At 26.9% G+C, this 18,940-nt stretch overlaps 4 protein-coding genes across 4 annotated transcripts; 1 reads left to right on the plus strand and 3 right to left on the minus strand.

Moving 5' to 3' along the window:
* Positions 1-1,930: 1,930 nt before the first annotated feature.
* Positions 1,931-3,641, minus strand: MKS88_004396 (protein MGET; the record flags this gene model as incomplete). Its single annotated transcript, XM_067217569.1, has 3 exons — positions 1,931-2,872; positions 3,164-3,357; positions 3,584-3,641. The coding sequence occupies 3 exons, from the start codon at positions 3,639-3,641 to the stop codon at positions 1,931-1,933; spliced, it is 1,194 nt and encodes a 397-aa protein (XP_067071984.1).
* Positions 3,642-3,747: 106 nt separating this feature from the next.
* Positions 3,748-4,728, plus strand: MKS88_004397 (uncharacterized protein; the record flags this gene model as incomplete). Its single annotated transcript, XM_067217570.1, has 3 exons — positions 3,748-3,837; positions 4,091-4,165; positions 4,387-4,728. The coding sequence occupies 3 exons, from the start codon at positions 3,748-3,750 to the stop codon at positions 4,726-4,728; spliced, it is 507 nt and encodes a 168-aa protein (XP_067071985.1).
* Positions 4,729-4,930: 202 nt separating this feature from the next.
* MKS88_004398 (mediator of RNA polymerase II transcription subunit 6) lies at positions 4,931-5,554 on the minus strand (the record flags this gene model as incomplete). Its single annotated transcript, XM_067217571.1, has 1 exon — positions 4,931-5,554. The coding sequence occupies one exon, from the start codon at positions 5,552-5,554 to the stop codon at positions 4,931-4,933; it is 624 nt and encodes a 207-aa protein (XP_067071986.1).
* Positions 5,555-7,708: 2,154 nt separating this feature from the next.
* Positions 7,709-17,898, minus strand: MKS88_004399 (acetyl-CoA carboxylase; the record flags this gene model as incomplete). The annotated part of the gene is made up of 3 exons (XM_067217572.1): positions 7,709-7,961; positions 8,141-8,358; positions 8,650-17,898. The coding sequence occupies 3 exons, from the start codon at positions 17,896-17,898 to the stop codon at positions 7,709-7,711; spliced, it is 9,720 nt and encodes a 3,239-aa protein (XP_067071987.1).
* Positions 17,899-18,940: the final 1,042 nt, after the last annotated feature.

The following is an 18,940-nucleotide window of genomic DNA, read 5'->3' on the forward strand; positions in this document are numbered from 1 at the left end:
TTTTTTAAATGATGGTATATATCTCTTCTTAATCGAGGAAAAGGCTCAAAGAGATATGCTATGCAAAATGTAAAAATCAGCCTCGAAAAAAATGCTGCTTCGGTACGAAAAGATACGCAGTGAATGTATTACTCATTTGTATTAATATATGTACGTATGAATGCATGTATATATATATATATATATATATACTTACGAACGATCATACATGTGCACTCATGCATAAGCTCAGTTGGCTAAATTTATTTAATATATAAAAAAAAATTAAAAATGAAAAATGCACAATATAAAATAAAAAATGTAAAAAATATAAAATTAAAAATATAAAATTAAAAATATAAAATTAAAAATATAAAATTAAAAATATAAAATTAAAAATGTAAAATTAAAAATGTAAAATTAAAAGTATAAAATATAAAATGAAAAATTAAAAGTGTAAAATATAAAATGAAAAAATGTAAAAAAGAGAAAAATACTCAAAAAAAGATGAGAAAAAAAAAAGAATATATGCGCAAAATTACAAGGATAACATTTTTCACTTGAAAATATTTACGTTAAAATAATGGCAAATTCTATTATACATTATTTTCCAAACTTTGATAAAAAACCAGATATGCGTGAATGTTTACTATGTAGACGTAATAAAAAAGGTATAAAAATAAATAAATAAAATATACATATGTATATAATTTTGCGTAGATTTATATATATTACTATTTTAAAAGCAAAATTGGGAGAAAGTGTAGAAAATGTTTGCCCATGCCGTACATTTTTTCATAGTTTTTTCGAGGACTTGCAAAAAATAGAGCTATATTTTGTATATATTTTTATGACCACTTTTAACACACATACGTACATAAATATAAATGTATATACCTTTCTACATGCTTAATATATGTGCATTTCTCCTTCAAAAAAGTGAAAATAGTACTTAAAAGCATTAGTGGCACGACGATTTTGAAAAAGAATAAAATTCTGATAAATGGAAATGAAACATTATTTTCCGTGTTAAATTTTCTTAAAAAAATATTTAACAGATATGAATATATAGTAAGAAATGTTTATAATTATAAACATACAAATAAAGCTTGCTTATGTTTATATAATACTTATGTTTACATCATGTGTACGTGTACATCATGTATATGTTTACAATTCTCATGTCGTATTAATAGTTTTTATTTTTAACGAAAATAGTGAAATATATGTATCTACATTTTTGTTTGCAGTACCTTTACATTAATAATACCGTAAGTCCAAATCTTGATGATTTCATATCAGACCTTTTCGATGTAAGATCTTTTTAGAAAAAATTAAAATTCAAAGAATCATGTGTACATATACATGAATGTATATATATGAGTATATATATATGTATAAATGCCCGAACAAAGACACACAAAAACATACATATGTATTATACATACGTATTTATTTTATGCCCCCTTTTCAGCTGTACCAAATATCAAACAGCTTAAATATCTCATATAGCTTCTCACCAGCATACTAGCAGGTAAAGGAAAAAAAAGTATATATCAAAAAATGATGAGAACATAAAACCGTTTGATAGCGTCAAATTTGTTCCGTTATAATTATATATTCATATATATATATATATATATATATATATATACATATACACAATACATTAGTGCTGCGCACGATTTAAAAGAAAAAAACATCAAAAAGGAAAATGGCAAGATGAATATGTAGCAAAATAGAATAAAAGAAAAAAAAATGCACTCTGAGTAAAATTAAATTTTATGAATAAACCAAAACATACCATAAATCATCTTTGTTTTCCGTATTTGGAATCTTTTTACTAATATTATATTTTTCCTTTTTTAATAGAAAAATGAATTTATTTAGTTTATTTGTTCTGTTACCTGGTCCTACTTTTTCGTATTCATTTTTGAACTGCTATTCTTATTCATGCTTTTTTATTTAAATTGTACCGGCTTGAAAAGCTTACAATTTCTTCGTCGTAAATATTACTGCTACTACTACCACAACTATGACTATTGCTTCTGCTGCTGCTTCTAGTAGTACTAGGACGTTTGCATGAGCTATTTTTATCTCGCATTTTAGCTTTATTCTTAACATTAGCTGTTAAAACACAGCTATCCTGAGTGTTCCTCTTTTTTTTATTTTTATCTTTTTTTTTACTTAAATTATAAAATTGAGCATTAAAAATAGCATCTTCTTGCACCTTTTTTTCTACTTCTATTTTGTATTCTTTATTTTGTTCATCTTTTTTATTATTTGCTTTTTTTAATGCTTTAATGTTTTCTGCATATTTTTTAAGTTTATCTTTATCATTTTTTTGATCCTTTTCTAAATTCTGAATTTTTTCAGTAAGATATGTTATTCTACTATTCTGTTGTTGAATCTTCTTTTTACAATTTTCATTTTCATCTATTTTTTCTTTTATATTCTTATTTAATTTTTGAATTTTTTCCTCCAATGTAGTAATTTCACTTTCTTTTGCATTCATGTGCTCATTTATTTTATCTTGTCTTTTTAAATTATTACAAACAGCTTGTTTATTTTTTGCATTTTCATTTTGAAGAGATATTATTTTCTCATCCAAACGTTTTACATTATTATTTAATGTACCAATTTCATTGTTTTTTTCGTATATTTCATTTTTTAAAACTGTTATTTGTTCACTCATGTTATTAATGTCAACATTTTTATTCTTATCTATATGTAGTAAATGTTTTATTTCTGCTTCTAACTCTTCTTTTTCACAATGAAATTTATTTAATTCTTGCAACAGCTTTTTTTCATTTTTTCTTAATGTAATCACCTCTTTTTCTTTTTCGTCGTATATGTGTTGTAGCTCCTTGCACTTCTTGACGAAGTTTGTAATCTGAAATGAGCGAATTTTTCACAAGCACAAGCAGTTGTACATACATACATAAGCATATACATGCATGAGCGTATACGTACATTAGCGTATACATGCATGAGCGTATACATGCATGAGAATATACATACATGAGCATGTCCATATATACACATATATTCTTATACATTTATATGAATATACGTATGAAGCGTATGTTGTACATTATCATGCACATGCATGTGCACACAAAAATTCATTTTTACGCACGTGAGCATGTACTTGTCATGTTATGCCTATATATTGCACACATACTTGTGATGAAAAGGCATCATTTTCCTGTTTGAGGTTGTTTATCTCATCTTTATTATCTTGTAAAATTGAATTTAACTCCGTCAGTTTGTTAATTAAGTTATCTTCCTCCACTTTGCAACCATTTTTATTCGAGTTGTTTAAAAAGTTATTATTATTGATAGTATTATTTTTTAATTTTGTATCTTTTGTTTGTTCTGCAAAGAGAAAAAAGTACAATCAGGCACATACATGTTCGTATGTATTATGCATGTACGTGTGAATATGTAAACAAATGTTACCTACATATATATATATAATGCAAGTATATATTCTTATATGCGCATGGCCTGCACACATAATGAGACCTTATTTTTTATATATCTAAAGCGTAAGATATATTTTTTCGTTTTCTCATTTTTTATACATAGTATTTCATTTAACTTTTTAGAGGATATACTGCACTGGAGAATTTTTTATTTTTATCTTTTATTTTGCTCATTTAAATTAAGAAAAAAAAAAAAAAAAAAAAAAAAAATCGCTTGTAATCAGCCAGGTCTGTATAAAAAAAGAGTGGAATTTCATTTAGTCATAAATAAACAATAAAAATGAATTACAGTGAATGCTTACATAAGTTTGTTAATGCGCATTCGGATAATTTCTTGCAAAGCTTTTATGCAGTCGTAGAAAGTTCACAAGTAAGAAAAAAAATAATATTTATTATTGAATGCCATTTACAGGAATTAAGCAATTTTGTGCATATATGAAATGTATATATGTATGCTCATACATATGCATATATATATATATATGCGTTTAAAAACATACACATGAATAATGCAGAGCTCGTAATTAAAATATTACGTATTTTGATATTTTGTTTTTTTTTAAAACTTAGATTTATTTTCTGTCTTTTTTTATATATGTATAAATTTTTTTTTTTTTTTAAAGATAGAATGTCTTGAGTGCCCAATAGAGAAAACAAGCACAGATAACTTTTTAATAAAGATATATATTAATAATATAGTAAAATAAAAAAATTATTTCGATACCAATATATATGTAATATATGTAATGTATGTAATTTGTGTAATGTATGTAATTTGTGTAATGTATATAATTTGTGTAATGTATGTAATTTGTGTAATGTATATGTATATAGACAAATCTATAATATTTGTTATACTGTTGTATAATAATAATTTATATATTTTTTCATGGCATTTTTAATCTTCACTTTCTTATAGATACATAACATTAGAACGTTATTATTGACATGCATAAGCGGGTCAGTGAGTAACCTACTTCATAATACGGTTATCGACGAAAAAAAAAAATGCTTTTACGTAAATTGTGATAGCGACATTGCTACGAATACTCTTCATAATACTGAGGTAAAGAATGAGAATAAACATTACGTTAGAGATGATGAACGCAAAGAAAATATTAACAAAACATTCAGTGGTGACGAGTATTTTTTAAATAAATGCAAAACGATATACTATATGAGAAAAAGCTTACAAAATGCTCATATAAAGACAAATGACAACATTAACTTGAAAAACAATATTTTAGATTGTTATATATAAATAATTTTATTATTTCTCCATTTTCTGTTGTTCCTTTTTTTTTTTTTTTTTTTTTTTTTTTACAAATAACTTATTGAGAAGAAAAATTAAAAGTACTGCAAAAAAAATAGCTAAAAAATAGCACAAAATAAAATAAACATGAACCGACTTGAATAAACAACATTACATAATCAAACGAATTGTGGCTTCCTTCCCTGCTGTTTTAGCTACACATTTTTTTTTTTTTTTTTTTTGTTGAAATATATACATCGTTAAGATGATAGTCTTTGTACAGATTATCCATCTGTTCGTCTAATTTGCTTTCAAAATAATAGTTTGACGTTATATTAAAATTCGTCATATCATTTACACAATCATAAAAATTCTCTATATTTCGTACAATACTATTTATTTTATTTGTTAGTAACTCCCCAAACGACCTAGAGCTGTATATTTTTCCATTGAAAATACAAAACATTTGAATAACCTTTTTGCAAAAAACATTTTTCAATTTATATTTATGTGTCAACGAAATATGAAATATAGAATTTGTATTATAATATATATGAATACCAACTAAATCAGAAGGTTCATTTATCTTTAAAATACTAAGGTTATCATAAGTTATATCGTAAAGGTATCCTTCTTCATCATCATTAACAATTTTTCCTACTCGAATTTTTTCATTTAAGGATATATGACTTCTAGATGTATAGAAAGGGGATGTGTAAAAATAATTTAATGCATTTTCTGTATTGTTCAGTATATTTTTCGACAAATATAAGTTATCAACATACTCAATTTTATTTTCTTTTTTAAGTGTAGATTCGTAATACGATTCTGTCATTATCTCCCCCTTTTTCCCTTAAACAATAACAAAAAAGCAGTTATTCGGATTCGCGTCATACATATGGATATAACACATATATATGTACACATATACATATACATACATACATACATACATACATACATACATACATACATACATACATACATACATACATACATACATACATACATACATACATACATACATATAAATTTTATGCAAACATACTTTATATTGACACCCTCTTCTTATTCCTCTTGTTATGCATATATATTTATATGTATACACTAAGTACCTAATTGGTAATATTCCGTAACGTACTATGCACAGATTTGGAATTCGTTTTAGATTAAAACCACTTAATTTAATGATTGAAAATTGAAAAAGAGTTTCCTTTTTTTTTTGGAAATAAAATTTTTTTCTCTATAAAAATTTTATTGGCTTTATTATTTTTTCATTTACCCAAAAAGAAAAAACTAATACAAAGTAGTACAAAATGGTACAAAATAGTACAAAATAATATAATTAATTCTGCAAATGTATAAAACTTAAAAGGTAAAAAATTCAAATGTAGGAACTCACATGACGAATACATAAATACATACAAATATAAGTTTATATATATATTATAAAAACATAAGTTCGTAAAGAACGATTATAATAAATATTAAATACTAGTGCTTTACTTCCTTTATTTTAAAGGTGCAGTATTTTTTATGTATTACCTAAAGTTTTTAAGTTTCTAGTAATGAAATATACAATTTTTTTTTTAATATAGTAAGGTTAACTTAAAAATTTTAACCATGTTTTTATGGTTCAAAAACTATGTTTATATACACATATTTGGTAATTTGAGAGAAGCATAAAAAAAAAAAAAAAAAAAATAGCATTCAAAATGACTTGAAAAAATAAAAAAAATAATTCAACAAAATTAGTTATAAATATATAAATGGAGAATATAATAACAATATATAAAAAGTAATAGGTGTATAAAAGGTGAATGGTCATATAATAACATCATGCTTTTTATGTTGCTCATAATAGAATGAGATAACTTAAGGTGAACTTAAATGTTATGTATGTGATTTGCGAATATACATTTATATATTTATACATAAACACACACATACATGTGTTAATCCTTTTAATAAAATACATTTTATTTAAACACAAGAAACATATTCATCATTTATTTAAACAAAACATAAATCTGCATTAACACATATGTTTGAAAAAGAAGTTGATCCTGTATTCATACTATGCTGGAGGAACAAAATTGAAACTTCAGCAATATGTAATCCAATAATATATCAATTAAAAAATAGTTTTAAACGTAGTCTTTAACAAACTTTTTGTAGAACAAATATGTATGTACATATATTTGTATTATATATATGGACATATATGTATTATATATATATTACGTATGTATGTATAATTAAATAATTTTATATCTGTGGTTAACATATCAACTTTTTACTAACATTTTACTTCTTCATTGATACAATTAAAAAAAAAAAAAAAAATTATATATATATATATATATATATATATGTATGCATGTATGTATGTAAATTCACACTAATTATAATCTTTTAACGATTTAACTGTTAACAAATGAAAAAATATTTCCAAAATAAATTAAAAATGGCATAATTATAACATAGAAATTATTTTCTTGTACCTGCATAAAGATATATGTGCACATATATATATATAAAGTCATATGTTATACTGTTGGGCACTTTTCGTTTTTATATGTACATTTAAATATTAAAAAATAGCATCATCAGTAAATTAGAACATAGTGCAACACAATGAAGACATACATACACATATGTATGTATACATAGATATTATGTGCTCACATATGTAAAAATAAGAGAATTCGAAAGATACAAGGTATATGAAGTTTAAAAAAAAAAAAGAGAAAAATATCCATAACATATCCATAACATACTTGTACGATAATGATTATAATATAATATTAACTGTTCAGTATTGTAAGATTTAACAAAATAAATGTAGTTTGTTACATATAAAATTAGAAAACAACTTTTATAATAATTGAAAACATAAAAAAAAAATTGTATATATATGTATATATGTAAATATATGTTTGTATGTATAATATATATGCAATTAAATGCAATTCTTCGATGAATGCAATTAAAATTTATAAGAACTGATTTTATTAAAAAGCTCCTTTTTTTGTCTTCTCGATAAATTTTCAAAGGCCTCGTAAAAGTCGTCCAAGTTATTTTTGTATAATATGTCGTCAGTTAATTTCTTTATATAATTCAAAGTGTTTTCATTTAGAATTCTTTTACATGCTTCATAGTCACCCACGTCCGAGTCAGTAATGCTGTTAAGAAGCTTCTTTATTTCGTCATTTTTTGATATTTTACTGCTATATTTTTTACTAATGAAAAAAAAAAAAAAAAAATTGTTATAATAGTGAAAATAATGAATAGCAAACCAACTGTACAAATGTAGGAAACAAAAATGCCTTAAATTTTTATAAAAAAACGTAAAAAATGGATAGGGGCAAACATACATCTAGTGTTATATACTGATCATGAATTTTATGCAGCGTCTTACTTCAATATATTTATTAACAATCTTCTTAATAAGCGATAATAAAAAAAGGAACGCGCTTTTTTCCAAGGGACTATTTTTCTAATTGCTCCTTTCGATTGCATACATGTGGACACATCATGTAGATCTGCGTATTTATGGCATACTTGTAAATAAAATGGCAAAAGTTCTTTTTCCTTCTCTTCGATTTCTTTTTTTATTTTAATTATATCCTCGTCTTCCTATGTAAAGAAAGAAAACACATTTTTATAATGTACATCGTTACAACTACATAGGATGAATTTCCTTTTTAATGCATGAAAGCAAAAAGAAAAAAAAAAAAATTAAATAAAATAAAATTTATTCCAACAATATATCGTGGAAAAAAAAAAAGTACATCTATCTTCTTCATATATTTTATGAAACGTGAAAAACTTAAAAATATCATATATGAAAACAGACGAAGGTAATATCAATAATCTTCTTTTTTATTCCCTTATTTTTTGCCTTTTTTATTTTCAAAGTTTGCGTACCTGCGCATTTAACAACTTCTCGTTCAGAGCAATTATAGACGAATCAATGCTGTGCATTAATTTCTTGATTTCTGGAAATCGAAATTTCACTTCAACAATACCGGGTGGTTCTAGTATACCCCCTTTACTGTACGTATCTGCATACATTTCAATTATTTGACTATTCAGAGTTTCATCTACAACTACCCATGATCCACCTCTTAACTCACCCCCAATTGGAATGTAAACGAAAACAGGGTGTTTATAATTAACTAACTGATTAACTATCATAGATCCAAATTTCAAAATACTATTGAACATGTCCATAGTACCTCCAGAAAAACCTCTCCAATTAGCAAAAACAAACAAAGGCAAATTCTCTTTACTGAAATCTTCGATAGATTGTGCAGTTTTATATGAATTATCTGGTAAAAATACACAAGGAGCATGTATTGATTTAATAGTTTTTGTTTTTAATGCTGGATCGCATGGAATGACATGTTTTACTAAATTCTTATTCACAGCAATAAAACCAATTGGTATTGAACCTAATTTTCCTCTTCCTGCTATAATTCCTTTTCCCCATTCACTCATATATTCGAAGTAGCTATTTTTATCTAAAAATCCCTGTTTTGTATCAGTTCCTCTTATTAACTCAACAATATCTGTATCGTTCAAATCATCTGAGTCCATATCATTTATCTGCTTAATAAAAAATTTCGCTTTGGAGCTTTGCTCTTCTTGTAATTTGGTATGGCCATTTTTATTTTTGCTAAATGACTCTTCACCAGTTCCTGCTAGGCTAATTGGTTCGCATATTTTTACTCCTATGTTCTGGAAATTACTATCTACCTTATCATCTGTGATACTATATATGTGACCATCAATGTAATCTTCTCGGTTATCACCTTGTTTTCTAGCCTTCTTTGGTTCTGTGTTTTTTCCTGGGCTTCCAGTACCTCTTAACATGCATGGTCTAGTGGAGCTGTCATAGTTTTGTTGCTTATCCTCCATTTCCTGCACCGTTTCATCCTCTTCTGCCCTTTCAATAACGTCATAGTAATCAATGCTCGTTTTAGGAACGTAAGATAGCCACTTGAAAATTTTATTTATCCCATCTTGATCATTTTCAGCTTCTATTTGAGATATTCCATTCCTCATCATAATTTTTACCCCACCCAGTTGCTCATTACTAACGTAAACTTTTTCTCCTAATATTTTATTTAAAGCATTAAAACCAGTTAATAAAAGAGATGACCCTTTTTTCTGAATAATTCTTTTTCCAAGCCTAACCAAATATGCACCTATTCCAACACTTCGTCCTGTTACATAGGATAAGGTGAAAATTTGTTCATATGCTTTTGATGTTTCTCCTGCGATTAACCCACTTCCTCTTAAATTTTCTACTCCTATATGATTATTTAAATTTCCTACTATGCCATCAATAATATATCTCTTTTCATTATTTTCCATAATTTCGTTTAAAAATACAATATCATCTTTTGGCATTTTGTCCTTTACTTCTTGTGTTATATATATATAATTATAACCAAGCTCTTTCTTTTTATTATCCTTCCAACATACCTTAATTTTATCCATTAAATAAGTATATAAACCTATTCTAGCTCCAGAATTACAAGATATATAAATACGTGGTATTTTCTTTTCCCTTGCATAACATGATATTCCATAATATAATTCATCCTCTAATACACTGAACGATCCACCATATGTTGTTATATCATTTATAATAAAAACTATATCTCTCCCTTCTTTATATTCATCTGTTCTTACATTCATTAAGAAGCCAATAACACTTGTTTTATTTTTTCCTACATTTATTTTATCCGTTAAATAAAGAGAATTTTTTATTCTAACATCATCAGCACTTAGATTATCGCAGTTCTCAAATAGGGACACACATTTCCCTTCACTGCTGTTTAATGAGTTATGTTTATCACATAGTGTATTACTGCTCGTATTACTATCATGGGTACTTCCCTCATCATTATGCTTAGTACTATGCACACCGCTTCTATCACTGCTATGTTCGATGTTTCCATAATTAATGTACCCCCCATTACGTTCGTCATTACGTTCATCATTACGTTCATCATTACGTTCATCATTACTTTCGATTTTTGTTTCTTTTCCAATCTGTATTGAATTGTGGTCTAACCTAAACTCCTTTATGCTATTAATGTAATTAAAATTATTATTTAAAGTGCTGTTCATTCTATTCAGGGCTATATCTATTAACTTAATAAAATCGTACGCGTATACAGTGTCGACATCTCGTGCTCTTTTCCTTTTTAAATACAAAGTGTCAATATCAAAAGGGGTAATTTCATTTATTTGTTCAATAACATTTTCCTCATTATCGAATAGGACATGTAGTTTTAATAACCTATCTAATTTTATATTTATTCCGCTATTTAAATATTCCTTTTTTTTTTTATAAACTTTTATATATACATTATTAACATAGTTCTCTAGTAAAAGTTCATTATATGTGCTAAGGAAATATTTATACGTCTCCTTGATCTTATTTATTTGCTTCTCTACTTCTTCATTGTTGTAATTGTCAATTATCACACTGTATGTTATGTAACTAGTTATCTTCGTGTCTTCAACCAAATCTCTCAATCTGGCAATTCTTATATCTCCTACTGATTCAATCAATTCTGATATAAAGGATGCATACACTTGCTTCTCTTCTTTATTCGAAAGGACAATTTTGTCTGTTTCTTTTGATTCGTTAAATGCGAACAATGACCCACACCTCATTCTGTTTCGACGTTTTAAATCATTCATATCAATAATTCTTTCAGCAAATAAAGACACATGTTTATCATTATTAATACTACTATTATTACTGCTATTGGTACTATTGTTATTACCACTATTGTTACTACTATTACTACTGTTATTATTACTATTCCTATCATTATCACTTTTGTTATAAATTCCTAGGAATATCTTAGTCTTTTTAATCATTTTTTCTCCTACATTTTTTAATTTATAATTCTGACAACTGTTTTCAAAAGAGAAAATATGTTTTTCATAGGGTAAGAAATTCATTCTGTCATCTTCATTCATTCCTTTTTTTTTTTCTTTTAATGTGTTCTCTAATTCTTTACTTTTCCACTCATATATATCTCCATAACTATTACCCGAGTAATTATATACGTACACATTATGACAATTTTTCAAAAGACTAGATATATTGGTTTGAACATAATTTAAAAGTTGTTCACTCTTATTTATTATGTGTACATTATTTAATATTTCATCATATGAGTTCAACTGTTCTTTCATTATATTAATATTATTTATATAATCATCCATATCATTATTACATAAAATTAATAAGTTATCAAACTCTGAACCATTAAGAGAAAATTTCAAGCAGTTGTCAGAAACAGGTATCGTTTTAATACTAAAATATTTATACAAATTACGTACATAAATTTCTAGCAATGCATGATTATTCTTCTTTTGTGTAAGTAGCGAAGGAATGAACATATGCTTGTCACAGGAATGCTCTAAAAATAATTCCACAACTTGTTCATTATTGCTTTTTCTTAATAGCTCCTCAAATTGGAGGTATGTTACATCATCATTATTATTATTAGCAGAGATGTTTCTATCGATATTAATAGTATCAATAGCGCTGGAGTTGGTAGATGTGTTCGTGGAAGCCGTAACCGTGGTAGTATTACTGTTTTTCAGATAGGCATGTAATTTCCTCCTTTCTTGCTCTTCCAAACTATCGTAACTTAATGCATTTCCAAGATAGGTAACTAATTCTAAATGTTTAGTCAAAAAGAGGATAAATCTTGACAATAAAACTACATTCCCAAATATTTTCCCTCTAAAATTTTTTAATATTTTGATTTTATCTAAAATATCTAATGGCAATTTTATTTCTTTACAACTATTTAACAAATAGTTTAGAATCATTTCTACAAATTTTATACTCAAATAATTGTATGTATATGCATGAATAATTTCATACTGCTTTTTCTTGTCTGTGATATTTGTGTATAATATATCATATACTTCTACTTCTGTTATAATTTCTTTTATCGAAAATAAAGAATTATATTCTATAAATTTGTTTAATATATAATTCACATTTTGAAATAAATTATCCCCTTTTATTAACTCTTTAAAACATTCTGTATAATCTTGTTCATACCCTTTTAATAAGTATTCAATTCTTTTCATATTTGGCAAATCTAGCATATATCGATTATATTTAGGTGCACTATCATTAGAATGTGTACCACTACTATTGACTTTGTCATTGTCATCTATGGAATAATTATTCGATATACTATTGTTGGACTCACTATTTTTCGTCGTATTTTCATTTAATGAATCACTGTTTGATATCTTTTCATTTGAAATATTTCTAGTGGAAACTATTTCACTAGATAGACTGTCCTTGTTATTGTCCTCATTATTGTTGTCATTATTGTCCTGATTATTGTCCTCATTATTGTTGTCATTATTGTTATCATTATTGATATCATTATTGATATCATTATTATCATTAATATTACTCCTCATCTTGTTATCACTACTATTATAACTATTACTTTTTACTTTATTAATAGCCGTATTATCATCGAGGGGCGACAGACGATCTTTCGTTAACAGTACTGCTAGGAGACTTTCCATATTATCACTATCCATTGAACGATTACTAACCAGATTATTAACGAAATTATTATGCTGTCTATCATTATTAGCAGCATAGTTCACAGAATCACTAGATATAGATTTATGAATTGAAGTTTCAGAATTAGGTATTGAACTGATGCTTGGTAAACTTAAACTAGTCAAGTATGTTTTGACAGCATTAAACTTATCATTCAGATAATTAACTGCTGTTTTTTTCTTATTATCATTTTCATTTCTCTTACAAAATAAACGAAATATATGCTTTTTTTGCTTTAAAAATAATCTATTTTTTCTATTTCCTTCACTTAACGACGTATCCTCATTTTTGTAAAAAGTGTCTTCACGATTTTGCCCTCCTTTTAGATCTAGCGTCTCCGTCTCGTCACTATCCAGCACTTCGAACGCATTATGGCGCGTGTTAGACATGTTAGAGGTGTTAGAAATGTTGGAAGTTTTAGACATGTTAAAGGTGTTTGAATTCTTAGAGGTATGTACAATATGGGAAACATGGGCAGTATTAGGTGCATTATAAACATTAGAAGTATGCACATTAACCGCATCGTTCACGTGAACACCTTTGGATGTATTCCCTTGTATCATTTCCCCTTGTTCATTTAAGGGATTTCTATTTCCATCTCCGTTTGGAACTGTTTTTTTCACACAACTGCGTGCGGTTGCACCTGTAACATTAGTATTACTATTAGTATTATTATAATTATCACTATTAATATAACTACTCGTGTTATCCTTGCTTCGGAGAGCTCCTAGCTCTACTTCTGAGTGTTTTAATTCATATGCGTATTTGTTTGACAAGTCTAAATGCTGCGTAAACTGCTTAATTTGATCTTGCTCTTTTTTCTCTTCCATCTGTTCACTTTTTTCATCTCTTTCTATAACTCCTAATAAATCTCCAATTTTAATAATAGTTCCTTCGGACATTTTATGTTTTAATATACCTGTTTCTGTTGATTTAAAAGTCATAATCATTTTCATTGCTTCTACTTCTATATAGTCCTCATTTTTTTTTACTTCCTCACCATCCTTTATTAAATACTTGACTATTTTTCCATTAGTATTGGATAATAAATGAAATGGATTGCTTATTTTTGGAATAAAAATATTGTCTTTTTCTAGATGCATATGTATACCTAAGCTATCTTCTGAACATGTATATATATATGTTTGATTATAGAAGCTAGCAAAAATTTTGTTATTTTCCTTTTCATATTCTGCAAATATTTCTAGTTCTTGACCATTAATTTGTAGTTTGTATAAATTCTCGCCGGTATTATATCCTTTGAAATCATATTTCACATTCTGAAATATAATATCAAAAATATATGCATTCTTCATTTTTGTGTTTAATCCATTCTCGCTGCTGTTACTTTTACCGCTACTGCTACTTCTAACGTGATGAGGATGCTTCTCCTTTGGCATGATACCAATATCTTCTCTATTTAAATTATCCTCAACCTTTTCCTTTTCATTCATAAAATAAACAAGCAATTTAAAAATAGAAGCACATAATATAATTATATGAAAGGTGTTATAATAAATATTTTTCTTTTCTTCTATTATGGTATCTAACCAATTGGTTGTTATATCATTATCGATAAAAGCTTTGGATTCTAAAATTTTCGCTAAATATTTTGTAACAGTTTTTATTTCTCCATCTATATTTAATTTCCTTAAGGATAGAATCAAATTTTTTCTAGCTACTTCTCTTGTTTCTCCTTGTGCAAATATATGTCCAATTTGAGAATCCGAAAACTCATGAACGAATCCATCGTTAATGGAAAAATAACCCCACACATCTTTTGAATTTTGAAAATTTATTCTTTTTACCCTACCAGATGTTGGCTTAAAACTGTCATTACTATTTTCTGCTGTAATTCTTGCCGCAATAACATAATTATTTATGTATGGTGTATTATTATAAAAGTCGAAATTTTCTATGCATTTGGCACCACTTCCTTTTGATATGGTATCAACATTATTCATTGATGTATTTTTTGAAATATCATTAGGTATGTTCACATGGATGTGTGTATTGTTTAATATATCATCTTCATTCATTTTGGTAAGATTCCCCCTATTTTGATGCTTTTGACTATGCTGTATTTGATTATACTCAGATGTTCTTTCCCCTTTAATCGGTAATGTACTTTGGCTCGTAATTCGCTCATTAATTTTATATAACCTGTTAATATCATCTATATTTTGAAGAGGAATACCCATAGCTACTTGGAGTTGTATGGATATAAGGTTAGTATTTGTTATTCCTTCCGACACCGGATGCTCCACTTGCAAACGAGGATTTAACTCTAAAAAAAAATATTTTTGTTTTACTTGATCATATAAATATTCAATAGTTCCTGCTCCTCTATATTTTATCATTTTTGTTAAACGTATTGATGACTTTTCCATTTCTCTAAAAATATGATCAGGAACAACTGATGGTGGCCCTTCTTCAAAAATTTTTTGAAATCTTCTTTGAGTAGTACAGTCTCTTCCACTTAAGGAACAAACATTACCATACATGTCACCAACTACTTGTATTTCAATATGTCTTACATTATTACATACTTTCATTAAAAATATAGGAGAATCTGGTAATTCATTTTGTACTTGTTCATATGCTTTTTTAATTTCTTTTTCACTTTCTACTTTTCTAATCCCTTTTCCTCCACCTCCTTGTGAGGCTTTTATCATAACTGGATAGCCAATTCTATCACATTCTTTTATACATGCTTCTAACGAATGTATAGTAGATTTATTATATATATCATCTTTAATTTTATTTTCAAAATTGTCAATTATAATGCTATCACCACTCCATTTAACAACAGGTACATTCACACTTTGAGCTAAAATGTTAGCGGATATTTTATCTCCTAAAGCTTCCATCACCTGACCAGTTGGCCCGATAAAAATTAAATTCTCCTTTTCTAATAATATAGACAATAATGGGTTCTCAGAACAATGTCCCCATCCTGGCCAAACAGCATCTACATTTTCTTTTTTTGCAATATCTATTATTAAAGGTACATTTGCATAATTATTTATATTTTTACCTGAAGGTACCTTAACTACTTTATCTGCTAAGGAAATATATTTTGCATTACTTCTAATATCATCATCTGTAGCTAGAACTATAATTTTTATTAAGTTTTCATCATAAAATTTTTTAAATAACCATTCTTTTAACGATAAAATACATTTTAGGGCTGCCATTCCATTATTTGCAATTAACAATTTTTTGATAATTTTTTCATTTTTATTTTTTAAAAAATTAAAATAAGGATATCGTCTTTCCTTAATATAATTTACGTATTCTTCATGCGCTTTTTTTTTTATGTAATTTTTTTCTTCGTATGTTGGAAAATCTGTATGATCAACGAATTTATTAATCTTACTGCTACATGTGCTTCCATTTACCTCGAACATCTTATTACATTGTGCATTGTTACCTGATACCCTATTTCCTTCTTCTAATTTGATCTCTTCATCTAGTAGACTTCCCTCATATGCATTATCTACGTCAACCCTCTTAGAATATTTTCTACAGCTACTGTAACTGTTATTAGGTAAATTCTGGATATCACTTGTATCATTGTTTCGAGATGAAGAATTCTTTGGGGTCTTAAAACTGTAAAATAATTTGTTTAAATTTTTCTTCTTTTTTCGAACATTTCTTTTACTGAATATTATACCGTCCTTTAACATATCATCTGAATACGCATATAACATCATATCGCTTTTTGTCTTTTTTATAATGGAGGACGTAGAAGGCGGAAAAGTAGACGATGGAAAAGAGGAAGTTGGAGAAAAAGACGATGGAAAGGAAGACGAAGAAATGAAAGAAGAAGAAGAAGAAGGAGAAGGGTTTGCTACATAATTTATATTATTCATATTTTCTTCAATGTTGTTATATGCGATATTATAATTTGATAAATAATCTGATTCTTGTTCTATGTAAGAACCTCCTTTATTATTATTACTTGTATTTTTTCTAATAGTACTCTTATCGTTTATATTGCTCGAGTAACTATTTTCTCTAAAATTATTTTGAAAATAATCATCCTTAGATGTGACACTTATAAAACTTTCTTTAGTTTCATCATGTATTTTACTTCTTGTGTTATATGCATATTCTTCATCAAAGTATTTTTTACTTAATCTTTCATTTTTTTCCCATTTTGTATCTTTGGAATGATTGTCTAAAATGTTAACATAACCTTGCTCATTAAGGGGAAATGGTGAACTTTCAGTATTGCTCTTCGAACTATTGACTGAATTATCTGCATGCTTTGATTTTTTTATTTTAAAAAAGGAGTTTGATATTTCTGTTCCCTTGGATACAAACAAAGGCACAAATTTGTTTCTATAATTCTCATACAGAATATTATTAGACCCTTTTATACAATGATGATATGCTTCTCTAGTATCTCTGTCAATGAAGTTATTCTTTTTAATATTATTATGCATATGTAGATAATGATTATTACTATTTTTTATTGACTCTGCAAGATTTTCAAATATAAGAACAAATAAAAATAATAATGAAAAGCTATTAATCATTTTTTGATTTTACTCTATTTACTTTTCCTTTTATTTACAACACATAACTGCAAAGCACAATTCGTACGTATGTAGCAATGGCATTCGACGTATGTAGCAATGGCATTCGACGTATGTAGCAATGGCATTCGACGTATGTAGCAATGGCATTCGACGTATGTAGCAATGGCATTCGACGTATGTAGCAATGGCATTCGACGTATGTAGCAATGGCATTCGACGTATGTAGCAATGGCATTCGACGTATGTACATATATATATGAATAGACGTATATATAAATAGAAGTATATATGAATTGACGTACATAAAGGTAGGAGTATACACGAATAGACTTATATATGTTTATATATTCAAGTGCCTCTGTATGTGACAAAAAATTATCTCCTTCTAGTACGAAAAAGTATTCTTCACAAATGTGCATACATACATGCATATATAGGTACAAACACATTTCTTCTCTTCATATATGCTCGTTTTAACTGGCTATTAACAGATGGTTAATTGGCGGTTGATTGATGGTTAATTGGCAGTTGATTGATGGTTAATTGGCGGTTGATTGATGGTTAATTGGCGGTTGATTGATGGTTAATTGGCGGTTGATTGATGGTTAATTGGCAGTTGATTGATGGTTAATTGGCGGTTGATTGATGGTTAATTGGCAGTTGATTGATGGTTAATTGGCGGTTGATTAATGGTTAATTGGCGGTTGATTGATGGTTAATTGGCGGTTGATTGATGGTTAATTGGCGGTTGATTGATGGTTAATTGGTGGTTGATTGATGGTTAATTGAAGGTCGATTGGTGGTTATTGGCCTTAAATTGCTGATTAATTGTCACTTAATTATTTCTTAATATATATTTTTTTTTTTTTTTTTTTCAATATTTTATTGATATATTTTGCATATTGTGCATTACTGATCTGTTCTGTGGTACCTTAATTTTTTCGATCTATGCACCTGAGCATTTTAAATAAAATAAAACAAAGTTAATGTAATTCAAGTATAACAAAATATTAACACGTAAAACATTGCTATAAATAAA

This window comes from Plasmodium brasilianum, chromosome 12, assembly GCF_023973825.1.
Source record: "Plasmodium brasilianum strain Bolivian I chromosome 12, whole genome shotgun sequence".
Lineage (NCBI taxonomy): Eukaryota > Apicomplexa > Aconoidasida > Haemosporida > Plasmodiidae > Plasmodium > Plasmodium brasilianum.